Here is a 14,545-nt window from a genome sequence, read left to right on the forward strand (position 1 = left end):
TCACTGACCATAGAGTAGTCTTTCTAATGTGCCAAAAAAATCCTTCAAATTCAGCATATATCTCTTCACACTTTGGAATGCAGAAGTCCAAGCCATGGGAAAGAATATTAAGTCCAAGCCATGGGAAACTGTGCAGAAAAGAGATTAAGGACATTATGAGTAGTACTCGAGTTCATCGAGCAACCATATTTTTGGAAAATCAAATGTTACAAATTCTTTGAATTTTTTAATGTTAACCTAGAAAGGCTATGTTTGTGAATTATTGCGACGTATCTTGAAATCTAATTTTGTCGAAAAACGACAAAGTGCCAATATTTCATATTTTTTGTTTAGACGCACAAAATCACAAGAAAGTTTTAACAAAAAATTGGAGATAAAATCATCTTCAATTTTTTGTCCAGGATATAATTTAGATCGCTTTATTTTAACCAAAATAAGTACAGGACAAACTTTATGGTTCAAATACGTTATTTTGCATCAAACCCACGCATGTTTTTTTTTTAACTAGACCTATGTTGTTGTCAATTTGCAAAGATGTTCTCTGCCCCACCCCAAACGATAATAACTCTATTATTTATTTATTCGAATGTAGTTGCAGCGCACAGTATGTTGGATTCCGTTTGAAACATATATACCATCAAAAACTCGTTATGCAAATTTTTCACTTTCGGATGTTCTGAGTAATACATATGATTCTGCGAATTGTGAACACCATATAAATAATCAGACATGTGTTACGAATTTCAGTGCTGAAATGTTTACGATCTTGAGTAAGTCACACTGACTCTTTCATCTAAAAATTCTAGAAACCATTTTTATTAAGTCTTTTAGATTTTCTCTTTGCGAGCAAAAAGAAAATCTCTTTAGGATGTAATTTGATTTCTATGTAATTTTTTTCTTCTTTTCTTTATTTTTTTAAATTTATTTTTTCTTTCCTCCACCATATTTATAACATTTTTTTAATCGAAATATTCCTCGATCTAGATCTGTTGAGTGAAGAACGAAACTTGGTTAGCTAGCCTTTATTTTCATTTTTTTTATTTTTTTAAATCATCATATTAATTGGTCTATATGACGACACTACCATCAAAGGCTGTAAACGACTAAGTTCTCTCTGATTCTCTTTCCTCTGATCTTGAGCATGTGGTAGAATGGGGAAAGAGGTGACTGGTTAATTTTAGTGCATTTAAGACCAAACTTTTATTTTTACATCATCAATGCTCTTATCCCCATTTTGCATCAATTGAATTGAATGGCTCTTGTCTTAGTGAGGTTCCATGTTTTGACAAGCTTTTGGGCTCGATCTGATATGAATGGAACATTACATCAAATCCCTTCGTCGCTGGAAAAATGGTGGGATCCTTCTATCGATCCAGTAGATATCTCACTGCTGATGCAATTCTCTACCTATATAAGAGCCAGGTACGTCCAATGATGGAGTACTGTTGCCACATCTGGGCAGGAGCTGCTAGAAAGGACTTATCCTGCCTTGATAGAGTTCAAAATAGACTTCATAGCCTTGTAGGGGATGCCCTTTTCTCTTCCCTGCAACCTCTTTCTCACGGAGAAACACTGTGAGCGTGTCTCTGTTTTATTGTTATTTTCAAGTGCTTGTCTCTGGGACATTCCATGCCAAATCATCCGGGCCACTTTACCACCCCCCTCAGAATTTTTTATCCTTTTGACCCCTGTAAGATATGCATAACAAATTTCAGATTCAGCAATCAATGGGCACCCTGTTTTTGAAAAAGGATTCTCGCAACACGTCATGACGGAACTACTCATCATTACAAAATTATAAATTTTTGGAAAAGTATTTAGTTTCTGTCCTAGAAAATTGCACCTAGTAGGAGGTTTTGACCGAGGAATCTGAAAACCAACTTTAGAAAGCCAGAGGAGTTCATCCTGTGGGACTTTTTGCCCATTTATATGCTGAGACAGCTTCCACAGGAACCCCGAAAAATGCATAAATTTGGGGGTCCAGAAAAGACAACTCTAGGGGTCAGAGGTCAATTTCAAATACATCCACACATTTTTCTCAAAACAACAAAAGTAAAAATAACATATTTTTGGTGGACGTAGTTGAAAGCACCATCATGTGACACAACCAACCAATGAGAAAATTAAAAAGATTATCTTTTTAACGATTTTCCAAAAGCCAAAATATCAGCAGAAACTATCGCGTTTTGGAGCCGCTCTGGATCTTTAAAAAGGGCATTTTGCGCCCAAACGAATCAGTCAAGGCAGCATGCTGTAACATCATCATCATCGACTCCGTCGCGTGGACGTTAAACGCGCGCATGCTCGACAATTAATTCCTCCACATGGAGATGGACTTGTTATCTTGATAGACTTTTTATATTTACCCTTTTCTATCTCTCCGCTAAAGTAAGCAAGGGACTTTTATTTAATTCTTCCTAAAAATAACTGTTTTCTTCTTTACATAAAAAACATTTAATTCTTCACTTTTTCTCTTCAAATTTAACACAAAAAACATTTACTCAGTCAAGAAGAATTTCTTCGTTTCACTCTACCCGACCAATGGACACTAAAAACAATATGAGTGTAACACGTAAAAAAAAAAAAATGGCTAATAAATTTATACTTTCCTTTTTTATGCCAAGTCTTACTATTTATTTTTATTTATTTTTCTAAAAATTATTTTAAGGGGGCTGTCCGTCATTTTGTCTAGCGACACTAACACCACACAGTGGCTGATGAATGGCGAGCAGCTATCTTCAGAGGTAATATCTGTTTTAATATTTAGAAAGCTAAAAGATAGAACTTTCAGAATATATGCAGGTTCATATTTGGTATTTTATTCCTTCACATAAAAATTTAATGTTGAAAGTTGACAATTTTGAAAAAAATTGTAGTTGAAAATGCCCAATTTTCGTCTAATGTTGATAAATATGTTTTATGGCTGCCTGGTTGTAATTTAGAGGTAAATATGTGTTTATCTTATAATTTTATATTTCAGTGGTTAAATTCTCTAACTCTTAGATAAAGTTTCAATGTTTTTTCTTCATTTTTATGACTGAATTGTAATGCCTGATTAAAGTTATGTGAAACCTTGTCCAAAAGATATCAAACAAGCTCAACTTTTGCAGTCATATGCTCACATTGCACAATTAGAATAATTTTAACGAGTCCTCAATTTCTTGCAATAGACTGCATCCAATTTTTGATTCAAGCAGCGCTTTTTCTGCAGCCAACTTCTGAGCTTCTTGAACTAGGTATTCACTTACCCCAAAGAAACTGCCAACTTCTTTTCTAGTGGAGGCATTGTAAGGATATGTATCTTGTGTGTGTGTACTCTTGTCTACCTTCTCTTTCAGAAGAAACATGAGACGATCAAAGTTTCTCGTTTTTGCCTTGGTATCCTTCTCCACTAACCGTTCAGTCATATCCAGCCGAGAGGTGTCCGGTAATTCAAACAACTTCTTCACCATTTCCTTCTGCTTCTCAAAACTTCTGTTGACTTTCTCGTAGGCATCTTTCACTTTGCTCGACTTTGGTAGGGCATGGGATTTCAATGGGGATATCCCGATCATTCCAGGAGTATCATTTAGGAGATCCTGTTGCTCTGGCTGATGTAATGTCGATTCAAGCACGTTAGGTTCACACTCTGCACTCTTGTCTTCCAAGGATTCATTGTCATCTGTTGAATCCTTGTCTCGAGCCAGATACTCCTTCACTCGTTTATGACAGTTCTTACAGATCTTCCATCTAGGGAGCTCCATCATTGATTCTGAATTCCATTGACCTTAGCTATGCAGCCATAGTGAGTGATATGTTGTGTGTCCATCAGGCTTCTTCTTCTTAGTATGGAGTTTGAACGGATCAATGCACTTACTTCTTTTCTTGAACAAACCATTGCTATACTTTCTCTCGTATATACTACCCAGATCACAGGTCTGTTCCAAACCAGCTCTCCAATGATAGTTTGTTCCTCTTCAGACAGTTCTACGAATGATTTCAGTTCCACAACAGTTTTCTAGTGACATTCATCTTTCAGACTTTTTTCAAAACTTGTGTCAACATCGGTTTGACCTTTTTCGGTGAACTTGCCATCTTAAATCATAATCTAAAGAGAACAAAAATTATTAGGATTTTGGTATTTATTATAAGACACTTAACAAAAATTATTAGGATTAGTAGTATTTATTATAAGACACTTAACAAAAAATAATGACACTTAATCTATTAAAGCAGAGATGTCAAGTCAAAAGTATGTTCTTTCATTAACTTTAAATACATGGGCAAAACCGTTTTTTTTTTTTTTCTGTACAATGCGTTTTCATCAAACTCGGGGGGGGGGAGTATACATTCAATGTCATACTTGTTAACCCAGGAACCTTTAATCCACCACACAGTGGGCCCAGATCACTGATTTGTGGAAATAGAAAGTAGGATTAGTGTTTGTGCTAGCACTTTGAATGTTTTGGAAGAATAATGATGAGTCTACTACACAAAAATATTAAGATTAAGAAAATATCCCTTTTCTCGGGTTTTAGGCTCCATAGCCCTTGACTGCGCCCCATTGAATTCTTGTGTGCATTTCTTGATACATGAATCACAATCTGGGAATTTAGTTGATGGAAACTGCTAGCTATATTCAAAGATAGCTGCAAAGATTTGCTTTTGTGAAACCGCCACTTTGGCAATTTGATCCATTTTCATATGCAGCTAAAATTGAAATGAATATTCATGTTATGGTAAAATTACTGACAAAAACAATATATATATATATATATATATATATATATATATATATATATATATATTGTTTCGAAATCGAAAAATTCGAAAATTTCGAAAATGAACCAAAAACATTATTTTTATGTCATAGACGCACAACATATTTTCACATCATGACTTCTATGCTTTTCTTCGAACCAATCATCTTGACAAAGTCTTGAAATCAAAATGAAACGTTGATGAATATTTGAACATTCTTTGGTTTTTCATTTTTCTCGTGGTTTTATATATATATATATATATATGAAATAAAATGGAGGTGGAAGGACCTGGATACTCAACGTTTTGCCCGATTTATGCGGGCTTCTTCAAGAGGGATGGTCATTGACGAGAGAGTCGGAGGATTGGGGCTATATATAATGATGGGGGAGAGCAGCGTGTTTTCCTTATGTAAATTAGATGTCATATGTCATTGACAAGCCTGGAAATAGACAAAGAGAAGAACTTAAAATGATTTTTTTAATCTCTACGATATTTTATCTTTTAGACGTAATCCACTACACTAGTTTACTCTAATTTAGTTTTTTTTTTTTCTCTCATAAAATGTATATACATGTACATATGACATCTAATTTACATAAGGAAAACACGCTGCTCTCCCCCATCATTATATATAGCCCCAATCCTCCGACTCTCTCGTCAATGACCATCCCTCTTGAAGAAGCCCGCATAAATCGGGCGAAACGTTGAGTATCCAGGTCCTTCCACCTCCATTTTATTTCATATCGTCGGATTTAATCCAGCTCAACAATCATATATATATATATATATATATATATATATATATATATATATATATATATACGTGTACAAAGGAGGTTAAAACAGTAGTCTAAAGAGCAGAGTGTATTTTAATGCGATAGTAAAATTACTAATTTAATTAAAATACAAGAAAAGAACAGTGCTCGTTGTAATTCAGATATATAATAAGCTCGATAGGCAAATATCCTAGAGGTACTTTATTCTAATTTGAATTTTGAATTATCAAACACATTACTATATATATATATATATATATATATATATATATATATATATATATATATATATATATATATATATATATATATATATATATGAGGTGCCTTCAACAAGTTTCCAGACTTTTTCGTACGTGTTGATAGTACATGCATGAAACTCTTGATATTTTATGAATTGCGCAAAAAAATCAACATAATTTTCGTAAAACAATCTGCGATTATTGCCTGGTTTTGAACAGAATTGTTGAAAATTTGACCAAATTTCCTGGAAAAAACTGGTTTATTATTTATTTTGTAAGTAAATAAGTAAACTTTTGTCATTGACAAGCCTGGAAATAGACAAAGAGAACTTAAAATGTTTTTAGACACTTTCTTCAGTTTTTTATGAGGAGGGTACACTTTTGCTTATGTAATATGATGTCCGGAAAAAATTCATAAATTTTCACTGATTTTCGTGACTTTGAAACTTTCTTATATTCATCAACATTAAACGAAAATTGAGCGTTTTCAATTGATTTTTTTTTTAAATTGTCAACTTTCGGCATTAAATTTCAATGTGAAGGAATAAAATAGCAAGTATGGACGTATATATATATATATATATATATATATATATATATATATATATATATATATATATATTGAAAGTTCTATCTTTTGGCTTTCTAAATATTAAAACAGATATAAACTCGAACCCCTAGAGTTGTCTTTTCTTGACCCCCAAACTTATGCATTTTTCGAGGTTCCTGTGGAAGCTGTCTCGGCATATAAATAAGCAAAAAAGTCCCACAAGATGAACTTCCCTTTCTAAGGTTGATTTTTAGATTCCTTGATCAAAAACCCCTAATAGATGCAATTTTCTAGGACAGAAACTATATACTTTTCAAAAAATTTATAATATTGTAACGATGGGTAGTCCTGTGATGACGCGTTGCGATGGTCCTTTATCGGCTTCTTGGCCTTGTTTTAGCTGGGCTCAAAAACAGGGTTCCCATTGATTGCTGGGTCTGAAATTTTAGCAATTCATCATAACTTATGTTATCTTACAGGAGTCAAAAGGATAAAAAATTCTGAGGGGTTGTGAAATTTCGATCTGTTACTGGATGATTTGGCATGGAATGTCCCATCTGAGCTCCAATCTAGAGTCCTCTCTTGCCAAACTTTCTCAAGAAACACACGTCTAGCGGAAAACACTATCAATAATTTCCCCAACGCTACAAGGGGCGTGCAATAAATAATGCCCCTGACCCACTTCCCATAGCAGTAGAGCAACGAAACTTGGCACAGTTATTAGTCTTTCTCTACATAGGAACCACCCAGAAATATGCATTTCTCCCATCGTTTGATACAGCTCTGGAGACCGTTTTTGTAGAACACACCAGTTTGGTCCTCCAACCACGACGTGACTTCAGAAATCAAGGCTGCATCATCTGGGAAACGCTTTCCTTTCAAAAACAACTTCATGGCTGAGAGAGAGGTGAAAGTCAGAGGGTGCAAGGTCAGCAGAGTAGGGAGGATGGGGAAGGATTTCATAACCACACGCCCATGCTTCTGATCTGGCGACATGCGAGTTGTGGACCGGAGCATTGTCCTGCAAGAGGAGGGTACCTTTGCTGATCTTGCCCCGCCTCTTGATTTTGATAGCTTCCCTTAATTTCCTCAAAAGTAAAGCATAATAGGCTCCTGTAATTGTGTTACCCTTTGCCAGGAAATCTATCATTACTACTTCGTCCTGGTCCTAGAAGACTGTGAGCATGATCTTACCAGTGGAGGACTGCACCCTTGCCTTCTTTGGAGGTGGTGAGTTCAAGTGCTTCCACTGCATTGACTAGGCTTTGGTCTCTGGATCATAGTGATGGACCCAGGTTTCATCCTGTGTAATCAGTCTTCTTGGCACATCAAATTCGTCCTCGAGCACTCGACGCGTTCTCACTTCTGGAATGGTGTAAGCAACCTGGGAATCCATCTGGCAGACACCTTATGCATATGCAAATGGTCTTGAATGATAGTTTCCACAGACCCTGTACTAATCTTGACATCTCGGGCTATTTAGCGAATAGTAATGCGCCGATCTTCCAAAATGGCAGACTCAACTTGACGGACAGATGCCTCATCAATGGCAGAAGGGGGGGCGACCAGGTCTGGGAGCTGTTTCTACAGACTTCCAACCATGTTTGAATTCACGATGCCAGCGTTTTACAAGGTCATATGATGGACATTATCACCATAAGTTTCTTTCATTTCATCAAAAGTCTCCTGTGGTGTGCGTCCTTTCAAATACAAAAACTAGATCACTGCTCAACATTCAACAGGCTCCATTTCACACCTGACTCAGTTCAAACACCTATAAAACAGAAACCACAATTAGTTCAGAGCTGTAATTTGCCACATAATCCGTAGAGATATAAATCATTGCACATGCAAAATTTCAGCTAGATCAGACAACTGGAAGTGGGTCAGGGGCATTACTTATTGCACACCTCTCGTATATCTGTGCCTAAACCTAAACGTAGATTCCATGGATAAAACTTCTTTCTCAGAACTGCACATCTGTGGAACTCTGCCTGTTTTCCAGCTCACTACAATATGGTTATCTTCAAGTCCAATGTAAACAATTTCTTGAAGAGCCTTTCTCCTTAAGTAATCCAGTTTACCAAATTTCCACTACTAACAATTACTACAATATTGTCCCATTGACTACTGTACACTATTTAACCCTTATCCTCGAGTGGCCTCTGGGCCTTGATAAGTGGTGACCCCCTATGAAAAAAAATTTAGCCATAATTAAATTTTGTAACCCAAAGAAATTTTTTATATTTTCATATATATATATATATATATATATATATATATATATATATATATATATATATAACTCGTTTTGATGGTAATATAGGAGTGATAAATGAAAAAATACTTTGGCATTCATTTGGAAAAAATTAAGAACTTTTATGGAGCATATAGATACAACCTTCCATTTAGAAATTCAACTATTTCAGATTGACAGTGAGTTGGGTCCATTAACATTTAGATATTATTTATGCAGTATTTCTTTGAATTTCAGTTTCATCTTCAGATACCTTAAGCTTATGCCCTAAAATTTTTTTTTTCTAGAATTAAAATCACCGACACACTCTGACATTCCTTCTCAGTTACTTAGTTGTCAAAAATGGTGTGTTTATAAGTTTTTTTAAGGTAAATATCTGAAGAGTACATGACTAAATATGAAGCAATAAAATAATTTTGTAGGCTTGTTAGTTGCAATATGAAACAATATTGTAATAGATACGTTTTGAAAAGTAATAAATAACTAACTGAGAAAACAGTATTTGAAACTTGGAGAATTATTATACTACACTATATATATATATATATATATATATATATATATATATATATATATATATATATATATATATTGTCTACCTTGGTAGTACTTTATCAAATGATGGCACTCTTGATGCGGAAATAAGACAAATAAGCGAAATCGGCAAGGCATCAGACGCATTTGGAAGGTTACAAGATAGTCTTGTCTGATAGTGATCTAACTCTGATAACTAAAATGGCAGCCCTGCTCTATGTCTCTGAAACATGGACCCTGTACTGTTCACATGTAAAACAGCTCGAGAGGTTTCATCAACACTGCCTTAAACACATTCTTGGTTTAAAGTGGGGCAGTTTCATCCCTGATGCATGTATCTTAAATAAGGCCGAAACCAACGTTGAGTTCATCTTGTCTGGCTTGATGACTGTCGACTCCCAAAACAGTTGTTTTATGGTGAACTCCTGCTTGGCATAAGTTCAAAAATCGTTTTCATGTTCCTGTTGACAGTTGGGAGCTCCTAACGTCTGATTGCATACAGTGGAGGACACTTTGAAGCAGCCAAGGTAAACCAAGCGAAGCTCAAGAGAGCATGTAAAAAACACAAAATCTTGCCACCCAGTCATGGAGATCGCTGGATCTGTGAGGTGTGTAACTCTGTTGTCCAAGGCAGGTCTCGTTAATCACATGAAAGCGCACCATGATACAAATTCTGTTGCTGTTGGTTTCATCAAAACCAATGACCGTTATCAGTGTCATGCCTATTTGAGGGTGTGTAAGTCGCTGGTAGGACTGAAGAGTCATCTTCAGGCACATAGACGTTCAGTGACTGACGGAGTGGCACTCATTTGACAAGACATCACAATCATCACATGCACGCGCACACACACACGCACACACAGATATAATTGTTTAGGAGTGAAAAGGGGTCATTAAAAGTTTAAATACGATTATTGATTAAATAAGAGATACCTAAAAAGGCATAATAAATAAATAATTAAATAAGAGATACCTAAAAAGGCATAATAAATAAATAATATAAATGAATGAATTGTTCATATCAACCAATAAAGATTTCGAATCGGAAATTTGCCATAGGAAAACAAAAATTCTTCAATTCATTCTTTGTTTAATTATATTGAATGACATTTCTTTTTCATAAATTCTAAAACAAACCTCCGGAAGTAATTTGAACTTCCGGAAATGAATTCATTTGCATTTACTGTAAAAGAATAAAAGAAATGTTAATACTGATTGGATTTAAAAAATATTTGGAAATGAAAAGGAAAAAACATGACAAGAATTTGTAGCAACTTGATTATTATATATTTTGCTAATTTTTCTTTTTCTTATATTTAAGAATAATTTTGAAAAAATTTAATCGAGTAAATCCGATTTTGTGGTCTTCAAATGATTAACATTGACACATCATTTATTTGCTGCCACAGATTTGTTTGCTGTAGCTGAAGCCTACCAATTAGATTCATTGTTATTTCCTCCAACTGGTTAATGTTTCTATTAGGTAACGATGCCAATGGCAGGGATTCTTTCAGACGAATGTCTAACTGGCTTTATTTTCTTTTCTTTCGTTTTTTTGTATAGTGATGACACACATTTTCATGAATGCGTTGAATTAATAGGTAAATTGCACACGTGCTTAGCATACTTTTTTATAACTATTTTTCGGTGTTGAATTAGGTTAGTTTTTTATTTAGTTATTTTATTTTCCTTGTGTTTTTATCCTAAAATAAAGTTTATTCTGTGTATATAGTTATTACTATTTCACTGCAGTGAAAATTGAGTGTGACTGCAGTCACAGAGGTGGGTTGCATGTGCGAACTCGAAACCCGAGCGATGGGAGATGAGAAGGCGACGAATCAGCAGGTTCGATTGCGCATTAATTTGCATAAATGAGATAATATAAAGCCGGGAGTTAAGATGTTTGAGAGAGTTGAGCCGTTGAGTTCTCGAGAACTGGATGGAACCTCGTTAGAGCGGAGAGTGTCGCTGAGAATCGAGTCCAGGTTTTTTTGTTTTTTTTTTTCGATTAGAAGCTATTCGGCGTTAAATATGGAACCAATGCGGCCGAGATGAAATGGGAAATTTTAAATGATTCACGTCGAACCTGAAAAATTAAAAGTCGCGTTAAAAATTGAAAAGCGTTATCAAAGAGAGAATTGAATGAGTCGTGTCAAACTGCGGAGGTTGAAGATATGAAGTGAGTCGGACTTTTTTTGTCTTTTTGTTTGTTAATCCCAGTGGGATTCATTGGATTTCTATCGTTGTCAAATGAACGTGTTGGAATGCAGTTCGGTCTACTTGTTTGTATTAAAGTCATCGTTTTTAAACGAAAAATATTTTACTCGAGTACAATTCGAGTCGGATCTTATTGTGTTTGAAAAAGTCATCCTTGTTAAAAGAACTTGAAATGCGATTCGGATGACTTGTATGTATAGAAGTCATATTTCAATGCGGAATTTAAAATGAAATCCTGTTGTGCTGCCAAGGAAAAAGGGTGTCGTTTTTAAACGATAGATTTATTTTATAAAAGTACAATTCGAGTCGGATTTTATTGTGTTTGAAAAAAGTCGTCGCGGTTAAAAGAACTTAAAATGTGATTCGGACGACTTGTATGTGTTTAAAAGTTATTTTTAAATATGGAATTTAACATGAAATAAGGAGAAAAAGGGTGTCGTTTTTGAACGATAATTATTTTGGTGAGAGTACAATTCAAGTCGATTTTGTTTTTGAAGAAAAAGTAGTCATTGTTAAAAAGAATTACAATGCGATTTAGTCAGCTTGTATATAAAGTCGTTTTTAAATGAGAAATTTAAAAATTAATTTGTGTCAAGCCGTGTAGCCTCACTTTTGCTAAGTAGTATCTCTTTGTCAGAGAGTAGTGAGCGCTAGGTGTGTCTAGCAGAGTGTTGAGCGCTAGGTGTGCCTAGCAGAGTGTTGAGCGCTAGGTGTGTCTAGCAGAGTGTTGAGCACTAGGTGTGTCTAGCGGAGTGTTGAGCGCTAGGTGTGTCTAGCAAAGATGGATACTACTTCCCTACCCAGTTTATGATCATGAGATCAGGGGGGCGTGTAGTGAAAATTGAGTGTGACTGCAGTCACGGAGGTGGGCTGCATGTGCGAACTCGAGACCCGAGCGATGGGAGACGAGAAGGCGACGAATCAGCAGGTTCGATCGCGCATTAATTTGCATAAATGAGATAATATAAGGCCGGGAGTTAAGATGTTTGAGGGAGCCAAGCCGTTGAGTTCTCGAGAACCGGATGGAACCTGGTTAGAGCGAAGAGTGTTGCTGAGAATCGAGCCCAGGTTTTTTTTTCGATTTCAGTTTAATAGGTTTTAGGGATTTTTAATTTAGAATTTTAAATTTCTCACTTTGATATGATGTACACGGGCCTTGTAAATTTAAACTGCTATTCTCATCTTGTTTGTTGTTATACTATTCATTAGCAGATTGATAAATACATCCAAAATATTCTACATCCTCTGCTGAGCTCAAGTAGGTAAAGACAATTATCTAGTGTAAATTTTATTGAAAGGTCAAGAGTTCAAGGAACTTCAGAATAAACTAACTGACGCTTTTATATATAAAAGGCATAGAATTAGAGCCTCAGGAGGATTAAATCAAGGGATAAGTTCGAAATTCTCAGCAGGTCATCGTTGACTAGGACAAAAACTACTTAAAAAAGATCAGAGTATGTAAAAATGACAAAAGCAAGCAAATTTCGTAAAACAGTATGAAACGTGTAATATTTATGTGCATGTAATATTAATGTCATGTGACCTTTATTTAGAAGGCTTTGTTTGTTGGCAGTGGAATGGTAAGGTCTGATGATGCCTGGGGCCAATTCCTTTATTATATATCCCAAAGACTCGAGTATAAGTCCTAGTACTGAGAAATATGAGAAAGGGGGTAGTCTGAATATAATTGAATGCCCTCTCAATTTGAATGCCCATGGACATGCCTCCGCTACTCTGCACGGCAAAGAAAATTTTGTTTAAAATAGCAGCTTCATCGTTAGCAGGATCTGAGTTTAGATGCATTGGACCAATTCTCTTTATCGATTGTTTGGTCTGTCAAGCTTTAGTTTGCAATGATTAGTTTCAAGATGTCAACAGATCAAAGTTTGCTCTGTTGATTGGTTGGTTCTGCTTAAGTTTGAATTAGCATTTTCACACAAACAGATTAAACTTATGAGCATTTTCTTCTTTGTTTAGAACTATTCTATTTTAATTGTTTTATTCGATTCTATTTTAATTTTTTTATTTGATTCTATTTTAATTGTTTTATTTGATTCTATTTTAATTGTTTTATTTGATTCTATTTTAATTGTTTTATTTGATTCTATTTTTTTGCAAACGTTTTCTCTTTTTATTTGAGAATGGCAAACACTGACAGATATGTTTTTTAAGATAATAATAATTATTATTATTACCTTAAAAACATAATAATAATAATTATTATTATTATTATGTTTGTAAATTTTAAGACAAGAACTTTATGTTCTTTTTGTTCTCATTTGTTTAGGAACTGGATCCCTGACCGTACTTCGACAGAACAACACTCGAAAGCTAGTCAGCAGTGGCAGCAGTCGCACTTCAAGTACCGTAAGTGTGGACAGTGATTCTTATGCAAGTGCAGAATTGGGTCTTGAGAAGATGCCGGCTGCAGATGCTCCCGAAGCTTCACAGTTCTGCCTCATGCGGTGAGTCATCATCTTGATACTCTTGTTCTTGCACACAATAGAATCAAAGAAATACAAAACTTCGATCAAATTACTCATCTTTGAATGCATGAAACAGTTTCAAATGTCAAATGTTAAAATTAGAATTAGTGATATGAGTCAGTAATACCAAATGATTATATGTGACCTAAAATACTCCCGTGTGTACAAACATATGCAACATATTCACTGAACTGTTGGTCTATACAATTATAACTTTACTCTCAGATATTACATCTCTTTATAGAGCTTTGCAAAACCAAATATTAACCTTCGTTGTTGGCTTAGCAGGCAGACCTGGTGTTGTCTAGGAATGAATTAATGACCATTTGTTACTCCTGCTTTCTTCAATCTTGAAGTGCATATTATCATTTTTAATTGCTCTAATTAAAATTTTAATTGCTCTAATTAAAATTTTAAAGTTACAAATAAAATAAGATAATAAAATGTCCTCTTTGCTGGTTATGCCGTCCAACATGAACACAGATCGTCTAAATGGTTTGGAACTGATAGTGTTCGCATATATGCAAAGATAAATGCAACCATAAGTTTCCTCTTCGATTATAGATTTAGTCATCAAAGAATATATATTAATACATTGCCACTACCTATGTACCTATCTATAGTAGTTAACTAAAATGTATATTATGAGAATACGAATTTCACTGTGAATAAACTGATTTCTTGTCTCCAAAATGTTATCAAAAAATATAAATAAATAGAAAATAGAAATTTTCTTTTTC

General features: G+C 34.7%; 1 protein-coding gene across 13 annotated transcripts in view; it reads left to right on the forward strand.

Moving 5' to 3' along the window:
- Positions 1-14,545, forward strand: part of LOC145254565 (dual specificity calcium/calmodulin-dependent 3',5'-cyclic nucleotide phosphodiesterase 1A-like) — a 1,571,136-nt gene that overhangs the window by 786,469 nt on the left and 770,122 nt on the right. For all 13 annotated transcript variants that reach the window (XM_080113160.1, XM_080113150.1, XM_080113152.1 and 10 more), the window contains one exon: positions 13,607-13,784. In XM_080113160.1, the coding sequence (XP_079969286.1) occupies positions 13,738-13,784 (47 nt within the window). In that variant the 5' untranslated portion in view covers positions 13,607-13,737. The remainder of the gene's footprint in view (positions 1-13,606; positions 13,785-14,545) is intronic.

This window comes from Euprymna scolopes, chromosome 30 (assembly GCF_053919585.1).
Source record: "Euprymna scolopes isolate OS-2025 chromosome 30, ASM5391958v1, whole genome shotgun sequence".
Classification (NCBI taxonomy): domain Eukaryota; kingdom Metazoa; phylum Mollusca; class Cephalopoda; order Sepiida; family Sepiolidae; genus Euprymna; species Euprymna scolopes.